Source organism: Solea solea, chromosome 5 (assembly GCF_958295425.1).
Source record: "Solea solea chromosome 5, fSolSol10.1, whole genome shotgun sequence".
NCBI classification, from domain to species: Eukaryota; Metazoa; Chordata; class Actinopteri; order Pleuronectiformes; family Soleidae; genus Solea; species Solea solea.
In genome coordinates, this window is record NC_081138.1 from 25,908,614 (window position 1) to 25,923,188 (window position 14,575).

Below are 14,575 nucleotides of genomic sequence, written 5' to 3' on the forward strand. Positions count from 1 at the left end.
CATTCGGGGTCTGAACGCTTCAGCTACTAAATGTCATAAAAAATAGAGAACACAAATATCTCACTGAGCAGAAATAGAACAGGGCTGTAATCTCTGCCTAAAGAAGTTTGTAAAGACTCAAGACTTGAAAAAAAATTCATTGTGCTCCCACAAACAAGAGGAGGCGTTTGTTTCTTTAAGCAAATTATATCATCAAACGGTCGTCTGTAAAGTAAGCAGTCAGGAGACGGTGCATTTATGGAATAGAATTTCACTTATTTTACAAAGCCACTCTTTAGCATTGGTATAAAACAAACAAGGGTCAGTTAGATATGGACATAATTGTGCCTTAAAGGCTTGTGAATATTCATCTGTGGTTGGTTGAAGGAAGTTCATCTCATGTGAGATCATAAAACACAATTACAAGGTTAGAATTATAGCAAATAAATGACGCATAACTGTCTCACGGTAACAAAAAAAAAAAAAGATAGAGGGAAATTATCTCTTTAGCTGAGAAACATAAAGGCAAAATTGGGTCATCAGTCCCTTTGGCAATCTGAGGAAGCTCTGCTTTGCTTTTATCTCTTCTTTACTACATGTGAAACTGCAGTCTTCAATTCTGCTTTGGACAGAGGCACATAACCACTGTGACCTGCAATATAATATGGGTTATATATTATACATATGTCAAAAACACCTCCATATAAAACATGTTAAAATAAATTCACAATTCGTGTAGGAAATTATTGAAGCCCAGACTGCCAATGAATATTTAGATTATTGAAATAATCACCCCCACATCATTGAGTTTAATCATCTCCAATTTCTTTTTCTTTTTTTCCACATAATCATATTACAAAGAGCATGTGACTTAGCTTCACTTTCTGGACCCAGGGGCTTGCTCCATTTAAAAAAAACACAAAAACATTCTATGCCGCTAACTAATCAATAAACTACTGCAGCAACTTGTGTTGATGTGGATTTTATTGTATACGAGAGATTGCCTCCACACAAATGGCTTTAATGACGCTTAACTGCATTAACTGGCATCAGACTAACCCGAGCCTGTGCCCTGACTGTACAGCAGAGACCTTGTTTTCACTCCGTCTGGTTCACGGTGAGTCACACACAGTCTACACTAAAAATACATTTCTATTAAACTAGATTTGTGAAACAAGTCCATTGAGGGAGGTAAAAAAAAAAAATTCATTTCAGTAAAATGTTTGTCTTGACCGTTGATTTGGGAAATTACATTTTCAGAAGGGTTTTTGGACGTGACCACTTCCTCTCTGAATACAGAAGAAAAAATACAAATCAGTAGTAAGTAGAATAATTCTGATGTGTTTCTGTGTCAAATGAGGACATCTGGTTAAAATAAAGTCAATAAAATGAGCGTTGGAACTGTGGAGGGGGCGGGGGAAATGAAAGTGACAATACCACTGAATGTACAGTAGTAGCAAGAGTGCACAGTTTAAGAGGGAGACACACAGTGTGGAAGGGACACATGAGGAAGGAGACGCACACCTCCTAAAAAAAGAATGACTCTGGGCTGCTCTGGGCAATCTTTCACAAAAAAAAATAAAATAATAATAATAATTGTGTGATGGCAGTTCCTGTCGACATAATGAGGAGTGAGCAGGAGCAGAGTGGGTGATGTGCGGTTGTAAAAAAATATAAAAATGAACATTCTCAGGATAGTTACATACGAGGATAGGTCCAAAAATAAACCAATGGAGCGTCCTCGTTGCCTCGTTGCTGCCTTTGTTATTTGTTGTCATACTGCTGGCACTCCCTCTGAGCCCCCCTTTTTAAATTAAATATAAATACCATGTACCGTGGTGAAATGTGGGTGTTGGGCAGTTATCGCCCTAATTCAAAATAGTTCAAAAATATCTCCCGGCCTACCTTTTGAAGATGAGGGCGATGACAAAGTCAGGGTTGACTCGGACTCTCCAGTCACATTCTTTCCCAGCGGGATAAGGCTGAGGGTAGTTTGGAGACAGAATGACTCCAGACGGTCCGCTGACGTTCCCCCCACAGGTGGCTGTAGACGGACAAAAAATGAGAGACAGACAAAAACCGGGATGAGAGACAAAAAGATGATGAGACAGCATTTGGCTAAAGCTAATTTGGAAAGAGAATCGCCCCTGGCTGACCACTCATGTAACCCCCACAGGCTGGCAGAGTGGAACACGGTGCGCTAGTGATGTGAGGTATGGCAGGCGTTGGCTGGGAGAGGGTGAATTATGCCTAGTGGACTGCTAATATTACATCCACAGGTAGCGGGAGAGGGTGAAAGAGCAAAAGGCAGACAGGGAGAGATGTTGAGATTTAGTTACAGAGTGTAGCACTGGGGGCAGTTAGCAGAGGAAATCGCACCTGGTGGTCCCGTTATACCACAACAAGCCAGAAAGAAGGAAAGAGATACTGGCAAGAGAGACAGATATGGATTCAGCAGAATATGAAGCACACTGAGGTGTCGTGGGGGTGGCAGGTGGGTGTGAATGGATTATTAACAGTGAAACAGAGGTAAACAAAGCCATTAATAGTTGTGAATCACTCATGGACACACAGACACACACACACACTTAGACAGTCAGCAATCGTGTACAATGTTGGCTTAATCTTGGGAGCTTTAAAACACAGAGGATTTCGCCTTTCAAGTGGAGGAGATGGAAGAGAAAATGAAGTGAGAATTTAAGACACATGAGTTCGTATGGTGCCGAGTCAGAGGCAACGGCATAATGTGATTCACAGGCAAATTACTGGCCTCTGTGCCTGTGCTGGAGGACTTCCTGATAGTGCTGGCTGATATAGAGAGATTATGGCACCTAACAGAGGGACAAATGACTACTCCTTTGCTCCAAGCTGAGGGAGGGATGGGCCACATGCTACATGCTGCATGAATTTTTATTAGCATCCGAGCTGAATGTCATGCCATTCCTCCTCCCTGGTTCTTGAATAAAGTCCAGCAGCCCAGGACCTTAATGGGAGTCTGGTTTGAGTGACTTGACATTAGAGATCATGTGTGAAACTGAGCTGGATAATAAGTAGAATAAAAAAAGGAAAGAAACTTGATGCCCTCTTTTTAATGCCTTATAAAGTCACGCAGTTCTGCAGCTGACAACGACAAAGTATAAGCAGAAGATTTCTGTAAATATGCCACAGGTGTGTTTGGGCTGTAACACTGTAGACTTCGTTGTTCTGATGGATAAGAATAGTGAAGAGTCTTGTTGCCTTACAGATTACATCTTGTTTTGGTATTGACCTTGCTATTCCTGTATTTTTTGACTCGGGGAAAAAAAAGACAAAGTGTCATGGCTGGAAGTCACTTTCCTCCTTTAGTGAGGTAGTCGAGTGTGACTAATGGAGCCGAGGAGAAAAATGAAAGAGGGGAAGCACATCTCAAAGTGGTGGAGTGAAACACAAAGTGCAGCACAGTTGTGTGAATGACGCGTGGAAGGGGATGTGAAAGCAGCAGGTGGCCTCTGTGATGATGATTTATACAAATTCTGCCCAATCAACAGCTTGTCCAGAACGGTCACATGCTCAATGTGTCTAATGCTTCAGCGACTTTCCTCAGAATCAGTTAACATCAATCAGCGCTCGATCATTTTGCCATAAGGCTACAGATTTATCAGGTGCACATCAGTATCCACTAATATTCATATCTACATCAGCAAATAGAATTTTGTGATCAAAGCTTCTATCTAAATTTGTCTTTGTTTGTGTTTTTCTGTACTTTATTAATCCCTCCTTTTTAGGGAAATTCTTTCTCTTCATTTAACCCATCCTAGAATTAGGAGCAGTGGGCAGCCACACTGTGCGGCGCCCAGGGAGCAATGGGGATTGGGTACCTTGCTCAGGGTACCTACCCCAGCCCTTTTTGACCTTGAACCGGCAACCCTCCGGTTACAAGCCCAGTTCCCGTTACACTTGGCCATGGGCATAGTAAAAAAAGTGTGAAGGGATGGAAGTCTTAAAAAGAGCTCAGGATTTTGTAGTGTTTTTAAAAGAACACCAACAACAAAAATGTCAGTATAAACCCCGAATTTCACAATCAGCACATCAGTAATGAGTCAGTTTATCTCCATGAAAAGTATGTGAGTAACGGCAGAAAAATGCAGGGCCACTTACGAGACCTCATCTGTCATGTTTATTGTTAAAGTTAGAGGAAACTTCAGGCTTTGGATATAACTTAAGACTATAAAGTCTAGCCCTGAGACTTCCATCATCGGGTGTATTCATAAAAGCAAAGTGTTGGTGTCTGGACACTGTCTAAGAATCTGAATGACTGGGTGTTTAGTGTGTAATATGATATTTTTTAAAGACACTGATGTGTCACTTATCACGCCGTGATGTCACATTTTATCTCAGCCGGGTAGTAAATTATCCACACGGTGATTCATGCCCCATACCTATACACGTCGGAGGATCCGGTTGCCAGTAGAATCTGTTATCCATCCGCACACATGTGATGGTGTTCTGACCTTCCAGCTGATAACCAGGGTCACACTGGAAGGTCATGCTGTCCCCGGGCTCCTTGCTGTCGCCGTATCGAGAGCCATTCACCGGGATGCCGGGGTCGTTGCAGGTCGTCGCTGTAGTGGCTGTAGTGAAGCGTGTGAAACAGATAAACTGATATTGACGTACTGTTTGTGGAGGAGAAAAGTGACCCACTTTATATAGTGTTATCTTCACTGGCAGTGTCTTTTGTCATCATTTTGTTATTGTACCTGACAATAACCGGCAGCTGGAGAGAGACGCTCGTATAAGCTCGTGTTTACCCTGACTAGTCAGCAACTACTGTTGCTGATAAATGGATCATCAGTTCAATCAAATTTGACCTGGCATTCCTTTTTGTTTTTTAATTAGTGGTTCCCCCCTCAGGCATCGCAGTGTGTTTACTCGGGTTAATTATACTGCTTTTTATATGACAATCAAACTCGTGGCGCAGAGGTTTCACGTGTTTGCAGTTGTGTTTAAAAAAAACAATGTAGCAACAACGCTTCTGTTTGATCCGTTTGTGAAATAATAATAAAAGGTTAAAATGAAAAACATATTGATCAGCAATGATGAGTTGATTGATTTTAAATCAGTGGGTTCAGGCACTTCGTTGGGTCTCACATTTATTCCAAACAGCTGTGAGATATTGACTGTAAAAAGATTAGAAATCGTAAAAACAACGAGGAACATTTGCTGCTCAAAATGTCATTTATGATTTCAGCTTCCTTTTGTGCTATGTTACTGTGCCTATCTCTCTTCAGGCAGACTGTGCGCCTCATGTTTATCTGTTTTCTTGCTACAGAAACACTGATTCACTCTGATTTAAGCCACTGCTTCTAATAGGATGGTGCATTTTGGGGTTTAGTGGAGCAAACAGTAAAGGTCACCTGTCCACTGACAGAACACAAGAAACTGCTGATTTTCCGACTGAAGGTGTTTGATGAAGTAATGAATGATTGCAAATTAACATCTAAAGTCAACCCTTAGAATGGGATCATTTTGGTTATCATCTACAAACAATTTATGATTTTACCTGTCACAAAACGTCTGTACCTAATCTTTCAGCACGTTACTTAATTGAGCAGCAGAATAACTCATAGCTTTGTTACCATACCTCTGAGCCACCACTGGTATCTTGAAGTACTTAGTAAGCCCAAGTCCCAGGGTGAGATATTAAATATCTCATTTGATTCTTTGGCTAAAGGTTTTTTCAGAAATCCTGTTAAACGTAACATTAATTCCTGATTAATTTGCCTCTAGCCAATATAAATGAGTTTTGTATAATAACTAAGAAACTAAGTGTTACGCAGCAAAAATTAATTGCTAATTCGATAATTGGTTTTTCTTCATAAATGAATCCAGGGTATAGAGAGGAGCAGACCACCCAAACCAGTGATTTAGTGGAATCATGGTTCACTTTTGGTTCTTGAAAAACATTTTTTTTCCAAGAGAATTTTAATGTGAATGAATTTGATTTGGAGTTCAGGCTACTCACTGGAGAACTGTATGGAAAAGCCTTGCTTGCTGATGAAATAATCGGAATCAAACTGCAGTGTGAGTATGTTGAAAGTTGAGTGAATATCTTCGGGTAAGGCTGGGCCGGACCATTCCTTCAGAAGGATCCCCCTGTCCGACGGCTCAGATGGACCGTCCCAAACTCTCAGGATGTCGTGGCCGATCTCGGTGTCAAAGACGATAAAGTGGAGACTGGAGAAACACAGAAAGAAAGAATATGTCAGTGAGATCCAGAGCAAAAAAAAAAAGAACTGCTTATTCACTCACAAACATTAGCAGCAGCCACAGTTTGTTGAGAAACATGTAGGTGGCATAATGACTAATGAGTTGTACTCTATGACACAGCAGTAGCTGTGACAGTGACCGTTTATCTCTAATTAGTGAATATATTATTACCTGCCAGTGTTTTTGAGTGTCTGCCTCTACCTTGCACATTGTCCTGCCCAGGATGGAAAGAGTAGCTCATTTTTGCTTGTTTTATGGTTTGCACACAAAGTGGTTGTCTATTTACAGTAAATGCTGACATCCATAGGACTTCTTAGGCCCAAGACCCCTGTATTGAACCACAAATTATAGTTTCACCTGTTTGTGTTCTATACAAATACTTAATTAATTGCTCATAATAATAGTGCAGCCAGTAAATAACCCCCATCAAAGCTGGAGCAAAGCACTTGAGCAGACACATACTCACAAACACTTTTTGATCCAGCATGTGCTCCATCCATGATTACCTGATAGTCTTGCCTGTGTCAGCCTCTATTGTCCAGGTACAGTGCAGATTATTGTCATAAGGAGCAGGATATCCCGGAGACAGTATCCGTCCAGACACCGCTCCAGTGATGTGACCTCCACACTCAGCTACAAGGACGTGAGACAAAGGGATGAGGAAACATCAAAGGTAAAAAAAACAAACAAAAAAACACACTGTACAGTATTTGATCTACAAAAACAAAACAAATGGCAAAACAGACGACAACTTTTTACCTTTCCAATTATTCCCAGCACTTCTCTAACCATGCATGCTCGGTAGTAAATATGATGTCATGCTAATAATTTGATCACAGTCAAGATCATTTGTACAGATGCTGTAAACCATGGGTGTCAAACAGACCCGGCCCACCAAAGGGTCCAATCCGGCCCGCAGGATTTGTTAAAATTTCACATTATGATTACAGTGTGCTCATAATGTTAAAACATTCATTTGTCAGTTTCAGAGACCTGTGACTAAAGGTTTTGTGCCTTTGTAGATCCACTGTGATCTGTAAGTTGTTGTTGAAATGTCAGGTTGTTCATAATACGTTTTGTAAACAGATACGTCATTAAATGTAAAACACCACTCGTCGTTTATAAGTTATTATGCTATTATTTTACTGGTCTGGCCCACTTGAGATCAAATTGCGTCAGATGTGACCCCTGAATTAAAAAGAGTTTGACACCCCCGCTGTAAACAATTCCATGGTATCAGTAAACTCTACCAATCAGCCTGGGGATTGTGGGTAGTATCATACTTCTTCTCCTTGACAGAACAAATAAAACACTTGATATAATACAAAACGGGGCTACTAACATAACAACAGTAAAAATGCAATGTTATAGCTGATAAACAACATTTCTAAATTAAACCTTTTTACATTCAGAAACACCCCGTATAATTTTCTTATATGTAGAGCAACGTCATTATAACTGAACAATGTCTCATTTCATCTAACCTCGGTTTACCTCGTGGATTGGAGTAAACTTTGTCTGACACTTTTTGAGCTTGATGTCCAGAGCACAAAATGCCGCACACAGAGTGAAGGGAAATAAATCTTCTACACTTCTAACTCATGCACATCTCCATAACAATAGATAGACAAATGGCCAAACTTTCGGGATCTATGAAGTCCTCTTTTCTCAATACATTTGTATCCAGCTTTTCCAGCCCCATTAACATTTCAATTCATCTCTGTAAGTGACGGTGCCCCTACTTTGCAATAAATTACTCTGAGGTGTGAAGGTTGCGTTAAAGGAGAATCAGTTAAGAAATGCTGAATCATTAAATCAACCTTGAATTATCATCTCTACTGTGATACACTTTCAAGGTGAGTGAATGACTTTGATGGGTGTTTTGTCTCTAAGATGTGCAACGCGAAGAAAATGTTTCATGCACGTGCGATAACTGCCCTTTTGTATGGGTTTATTGTTGTTTTCAAAAGTGAGGAGCAAGAGGGGCGGAATAAGGCTTGGGGCAAATTTGAACTCATCATGGTAAACAAGGTACACATGATAGAACACAGAGCCACCAGATCACTGCTGATTAGGAGGCAGTTTGGTTCAGAGAAGGCTTTATTTTTGTGTTGTGCACATTGTGTGTTTGTGCGAGTCAAGAGGGCGCCATTAACACAGCTCGAACAATCCGCAGTAATGTGACAACCTACTGCTGTTGCACTACAGTATAACCAGGCACAGAGCACACATATCCGCATTCACAGGTAAACAGAAATGAAAAGGGATGTGAAAAAAATGTACACAAACCAAACCAACTAAAGCCTTAAAAAAACATACTTTTCTCTTTGTGAATCTCAGAGATCAAACAAACAGGAGTCATTTAGTTGGTCTGGGTTGATGACGACTGCATTTTCCACAGAAAGAATAACACACAAAAATACAGAGTGTGAGACAGACAGGTGTTGTGCATGAATAGAGGGAGAGAAAGAAAGAAAATAAAGGAGTCCCAGAGTGGTAGACCTCCTCTCTGTTTGACTCTGTACTGGAGAGAGAAAGAAGACTGGTGCCCGAGGCAAAGCCATCTCCTCATCTCTGTGGGACAAGTGTGGGACCAAGCCAGACAGCCTGGGATGGAAATATTCAGGGAGGCAGAGAGGCAAGTGCTCCATGCAACCATGTGAAAAATAGAGAAAATACAATGCTACCTATAGCGGTACATTAGTAAGCTCAGGGCTCTGTCAGCAAGTACTCTCTTGGTTGCTGGCTCACCGAAAATAAGGCAGTGACAAAGTAAGGTAGAAACAGAGCAGATAAGAATTAATGACTGACACACACACACAAACTTTTTAGTTGCTATTAGAAACTACAAGAGCCGTGTTCCACCTCAGAGAGTTCAGGTGTGCTGGCAGGTTAGAAAAATAGGTAGAAATATTAACAGGCTAAAAATGCAAATTCACAAAAAAAATCAGTTGTGGACAAATAAATATGTGAGATTTTATCATCACATTCATGTGCCACAGAATGACCAGCTGTACAAGCTGGACTTAAAACATACATTTAAAATTAACTTGACTCCAAAGCAAAAATAAATAAATAATAATAATTCAGGGTTTGTTTTATGTTACACTTATCTCCGACTAAATTAAAAGCTACCAAGTGCAAAGTAAAGCTAATGTATTTTTACTATCTGGATGGGAGCCAACCTCTCTTCTTCCAGATGTACAAACCTGGAAGAATATGTGATCACTGATTGTTATATTTGACTTCCTACTCTCATTGGCTTCCTTCAAACTGTACAATACATTTATATAAGTATCTTTAGTAGTTTTATGGAACCTTTTGTGGTTTTTACATGGCATTTTACGAATAAGAAGGCTGTTGCTATATGAGGTCAAGGAAAACTAAAAGAATGGAAGAGTTTTATTGTCATTACATGAGTAAAACAGGGTCTATCAGGGAAAAATGGCATAAATGACATTATGTATGTTTTTATTAGTGTATAATCACATCAAACTAAGTACCTTTATGATAATCATGTCTTTAAATATGCTTCAGGAGCTAAGTTATACCATATCCCATAATGGTTAAATCAAGAGAGTCACTATGGGATCAGGTAATGGCTTATTCAGTTGGGTCCAATCTCAGTTGGCTTTATGTGGAAGACCTTTACAGTTAGAACAAATTGTTAGTCTATTAATCACTCTCTAAATACCAGATTCTTTCTTTCAAGTAGTCCACTGTGATAGCTATTGTGAAACATTTCATTGCTTCAGGTGGATTTATTGCCACGATTCTGGCTGCATTGACACATGGCGATGGGAATTATTTATGCGGCCTTTTAAAGTAAGACGTCACAGTTATCACTTTTGTGAATCTGGGTATATTTTTACTCAGGTCTACATTGTCATTGTGCAAAAGCCACAGTTTCAAAAATCCATGTCTGACTCGTCCCACACAAGTAGAGAAGTCTTGAGTTAAGGTCAAAACATATTTTCGTGCCGTCCCAGGGACCTTGACCTTTTAATTATTGGATCCGTGGCTCTAAATAAAATGGCATATGGCATCTTTCTTGTATTGTTAAGGACTCACATAAAACTCTGATAGGGCAGAAAGTCGTGGTGGTGTTTTAATGAGCTGCGCCTTTTCTCCTTCTCACATTGCCTCTTGTTCCTTGTTCGATCTCCGACCACCATTAGTTCACCCTTGAGTCTGGCTGAACTTTTGGGGCCAAATCTGAACAGATTCCCCTAAAGGTGCTGCTGAAACACTGCCTTCAAAAGAATGTGATGGATGAAGCAGACGAACAACCCGAAAACACAATGCTTCTGGCCATCGCTGTCGCTTTAGCGTGGACTCGTGAAAACTCTCTCCTGATAGAATATTCTATTTATTGTGTCTACTGAAAAGAGAAGTGAAAGCTAAGGCTTGTGTCAAAGTACTTGGCATGAAATACTGAGCGAAGCTTCGGGGGAAAAGAAAGTAGTCTGACTTACATTATAAATTTATCAAAGTTCAATTCACATAGTCATCACTTATCTTTGCAACCTCACCACACCGCCCTTAAAACACACTATAATCTTATTACAAGCCACAGGAAGGCATATTTAATATCCAAATATTTCCACAACAACAACAACAACAAGACACCGGCATACTAACCAAGACAGGAAGGAAGTGGTTTGTCCCAGACACGTCTGTCCCCGCTGAGACACGTGAGTGTGCTGCTGCCATGGAGACTGTATCCAGGGTTGCAGGAGTAGAGGACAAACGTGTTGGCATAATGACCGTCGTCCTGTATCTTGTAGCCATAACTGGGGACACCTGGTTCCTCACAGTGCACCAAGTCAAAACCTGGAGAGAGACACACACAGAAGGCACCGGGTGATTCAGAGCCATTTTGGACAGAGGTCACACTATTTTTCCCTCCTGAATCTCTCTACTTTTTCTTAATTTGAACAGTCAGTGCTGAAAACACTGTGTGGAGTTCACATCGTGCTGAAATACTATGTGACAGTTGTGGTGAAAGCTCCTGAGCATTTTTTTTTTTAAATTCTACTCGTGCTTGTTTCCATGATATTTAAAGAAAAAAAAAAACACACACAGCTATATACAGTATATATACTGTATATGGGTGAGTAGCTCTAGCAGGAATGTTTAAGGATTGAAAATGTGTTTCCTCCATAAAACTATGGAAATAAATGTGATGTTATATTTTCTCATCTCACAGAAACATTTGAAAAAAACAAACAAAAAAACACTGAAAAGGACAGGAACAACAAGGAAAATGAAAGTTCCAGGATAGGTAAATAAAGACACACTAACTTCTTCCTCTAACTACAACATCATTTGAACTGAACCTCAGTATGTAATAAGCTGTTCACTATCAATGGAATTTGGCTTGAGCATTTCAGTCAACATGACATCGTATTGAAGTGAGGTTATTGCACATCTACTCAGGTTAAAATAACTACTAAACAAGATTAATAACTTTAATATATTGAATCTATTCCGGGAGAGGGACGTCTCCCAGGATTTACCTGATGCCACTGCCATTTGACCACAGGCAAAAGGCAAGAAAATGGACGAATGGATGGAGGAAAGAAAGCGTTTACAGACCACTTTGGAACCAAATATAATGAATGTAAAGTAACACTCGCGGACTTTGACCACAGTCATTTGAAGAAAGTTAATAAGATTGTCCTTTCGCCTCTTCAAATAGCAGTGAGGGAGCGAGACGAAATGATCTGTGAACACAGCAACCTACCTTACCTTGCCTTACCTTACCTTAGAGATGTATCTCACCTCTGTCAACCCTTCTTGATAAAACCGTGTGCAGTTGATTGAATCCAGTTCACTCTACTGCACCAATAAAGCTCTTTCAACAGTCTGTGACTCCACTTACAAACTCACCGCCTCTCTCTCTGGATGAGATGCTTCACTCCTGTTAAAAGTTTCTATAACTCTCTGTCTCTCATCAATCCATCAACCCATATTGTTTCCACAAGTTTGCAGAAGGTGACACCTTCTCCAGTTTAATGACTTGCAGATTAACGACCGTCTAATGGTTTAACTGACGCACAGCGCATCCATCTAGTGTCCGTGCGCCGTCTCGTTTCGTCCTTTTGTCCCTCCGTTCAGCCCTGTCGTCCAGCCCCAGATGTGACGGTTTCTCACCTTCTTTTAAATTGAGGTGCAGATAAATACTCATTAAACAGCCTGTTTGACTTACACAGCAGCTGGCCGTGCCTTCTTAACAGACTTCAAAGCAATTAAGAGGTGTGTGTTGCATGTGTGAGAGCGTGATTGAGAGATATGGAGAGAGAGAGAGAGAGAGTGCAGTACATGCAAGGGTTCCACCTCTGAGGGAAACATCTAGGTAAACTGATTGTTGGCCTCTCTTCATCTGTCAGAAGTGAAACAGAATTGCTTGGTCATTTTTTACTCTAGAGTTTTGTAGTACATGACACCTTTTTCACTTTGGTACGTATCACTGAAGAATCACTTGGCGGCACAAAGCACAACATTGTGTGTATAGTTTTCAATTAAAAAAATCATCCACCTTCGACTCAGGACGTTCTATTCAGATTACAGTTTGTGTACGTGTCTGTGTGTGTGTGTGTGAGAGAAAGAAAGAGACAGAAATCTCAAAACCAGGATTGTAAAAGTAGAAAAATATCGAGGAAAAAACATGTATTTTTCTGCCACTTTCTTATTCTTTTTCATTCAACAGATACAATTTTCTCAAAGATAACTCACTTGTGTATGAGAGGCGGAAGCCTTGATTCGTTCCAGAGGCGTTGCTGTTGAACTCCAGCCACAAGTGATTGGACGTACTGTTGATGACATGACCCAGCATGCCGTCGCGTGTGAAGTTGCCAAGGAGACGGGATGAAGTGTTCTCTCCATCATATACCTATCAATCAACACAAAGGAACAAGGACCCGAAAGAACATGAATAAAAACATGAGCAGCAGGGATTTGTGTGGTTTTGTCGAGGTGGTTTTGTCGAGTCTACCTGACACACACCATGCTCTGCTAACCAGGCCTGCAAACACTCTGCAGTGCAGTGAGTTATAGTATTACCAAACAAAGAACGTAAGACACTTCTCAGGAGTCTCAGGAATACGGCACTTTGCTTTGTATTACCATGGATCTTGTGAAACCACTGAAAGACAAAGCCATAAATATGGAAGTTGCTGATGAAAGTCCCACAGTGCTAAGAATCAAACCGTTGATGGTGGGTAAACAAAATGGGTTGATTTTCTTTGAAATGTTGTATTAAATGTGGTGGAATGAATTTTTGCAGTTTTAATTTCTGTCTAGCTCCTGAGGGAAGCACCGAATGTGAGTATCCCTTTAATTTCAAGCATTGACAGAGGGCATATTGCAGAGGGCATATTAAAAAAAAAAGACTCCTTCATGGTTGAGGAGTCCTCGGTTGTGAAGTTTAAGTAAAGTTTAAAATGTAAAACTGATGCGTTTCCTGGAAAACATTCCCCAACATTTCTTCCCTTGCAGTCAAAATGAAATGATTGATCATATTACAGAAGTACACAAATGTTTTCAGACAGCTTTATTTATTGGCCCTAACAAAGGTCTTAGTGACATTTAGTTTTGACTCTTGATATATTCAATAGCTATGAAATATCAAAGAATCTTTAACTTATCACCCTCTTGAGTGCTTCAGATTTATTAATGATAATCAGGATTTCAACAAATCAGTGAAAAAGTGCATCATAAAGCTTAAAATCTAAAAGCTTCAGCATTAAAGGAATAATTCACAGATTTGCATTAAGCTTTGTATTACCCCAGTTTCCCCTGAGTTGAGAAATATCTTCATTCTTTTCTTTATTACATGCCACGGGTCTTTCAGGACATAGATTGCCTTTTGTTTAGTGATCCGTTTTCTGTTTTTTTTTCTCTCTTATTAATTAATTAAGAAATATGAAAGTGATGAATATGTTGTTACTTAGGCTCTCCTAATTCAGTCCTATCATCAGTCTCCTGTGGATTTTGATTCTCATTTGCATCATAACCATCAACCTGTTCATGGCGGCACGATCAGGAGACAAAACAGGTGGTAGTAATTCATCTGAAATGTGTGTTGTGAGACACTGGGTAGAGTAATGACTGCCATGGAGATGCGTGCAACTTGGCAAAACAAACCCAAGTTGAGATTATCATATGATGAACTTGTGTTACAGATTAAATGCACAGATTGTTCTTTAGAGCCAAAGCAGATCATTGATGTCTGAACCTGAGCCTGTCAGACAAATATTTTGAAAGATATTCAGGTTCAAAGTTTGGTCCAGTGATGGAGTAAGTGCAGCATTAAGTTTTGGTTCAGGGTTGTTTAGTATTCTCTCGA

The 14,575-nt window shown here is 40.1% G+C and overlaps 1 protein-coding gene across 1 annotated transcript in view; it reads right to left on the minus strand.

Moving 5' to 3' along the window:
• Positions 1-14,575, minus strand: part of LOC131459883 (CUB and sushi domain-containing protein 1-like) — a 284,673-nt gene that overhangs the window by 83,033 nt on the left and 187,065 nt on the right. Inside the window, exons 24-29 of the mRNA XM_058630020.1 lie at positions 12,964-13,120; positions 10,867-11,058; positions 6,732-6,858; positions 5,981-6,192; positions 4,398-4,589; positions 1,885-2,023 (exon numbers count right to left, since the gene is read on the minus strand). Of these exons, the coding sequence (XP_058486003.1) occupies positions 1,885-2,023; positions 4,398-4,589; positions 5,981-6,192; positions 6,732-6,858; positions 10,867-11,058; positions 12,964-13,120 (1,019 nt within the window). The remainder of the gene's footprint in view (positions 1-1,884; positions 2,024-4,397; positions 4,590-5,980; positions 6,193-6,731; positions 6,859-10,866; positions 11,059-12,963; positions 13,121-14,575) is intronic.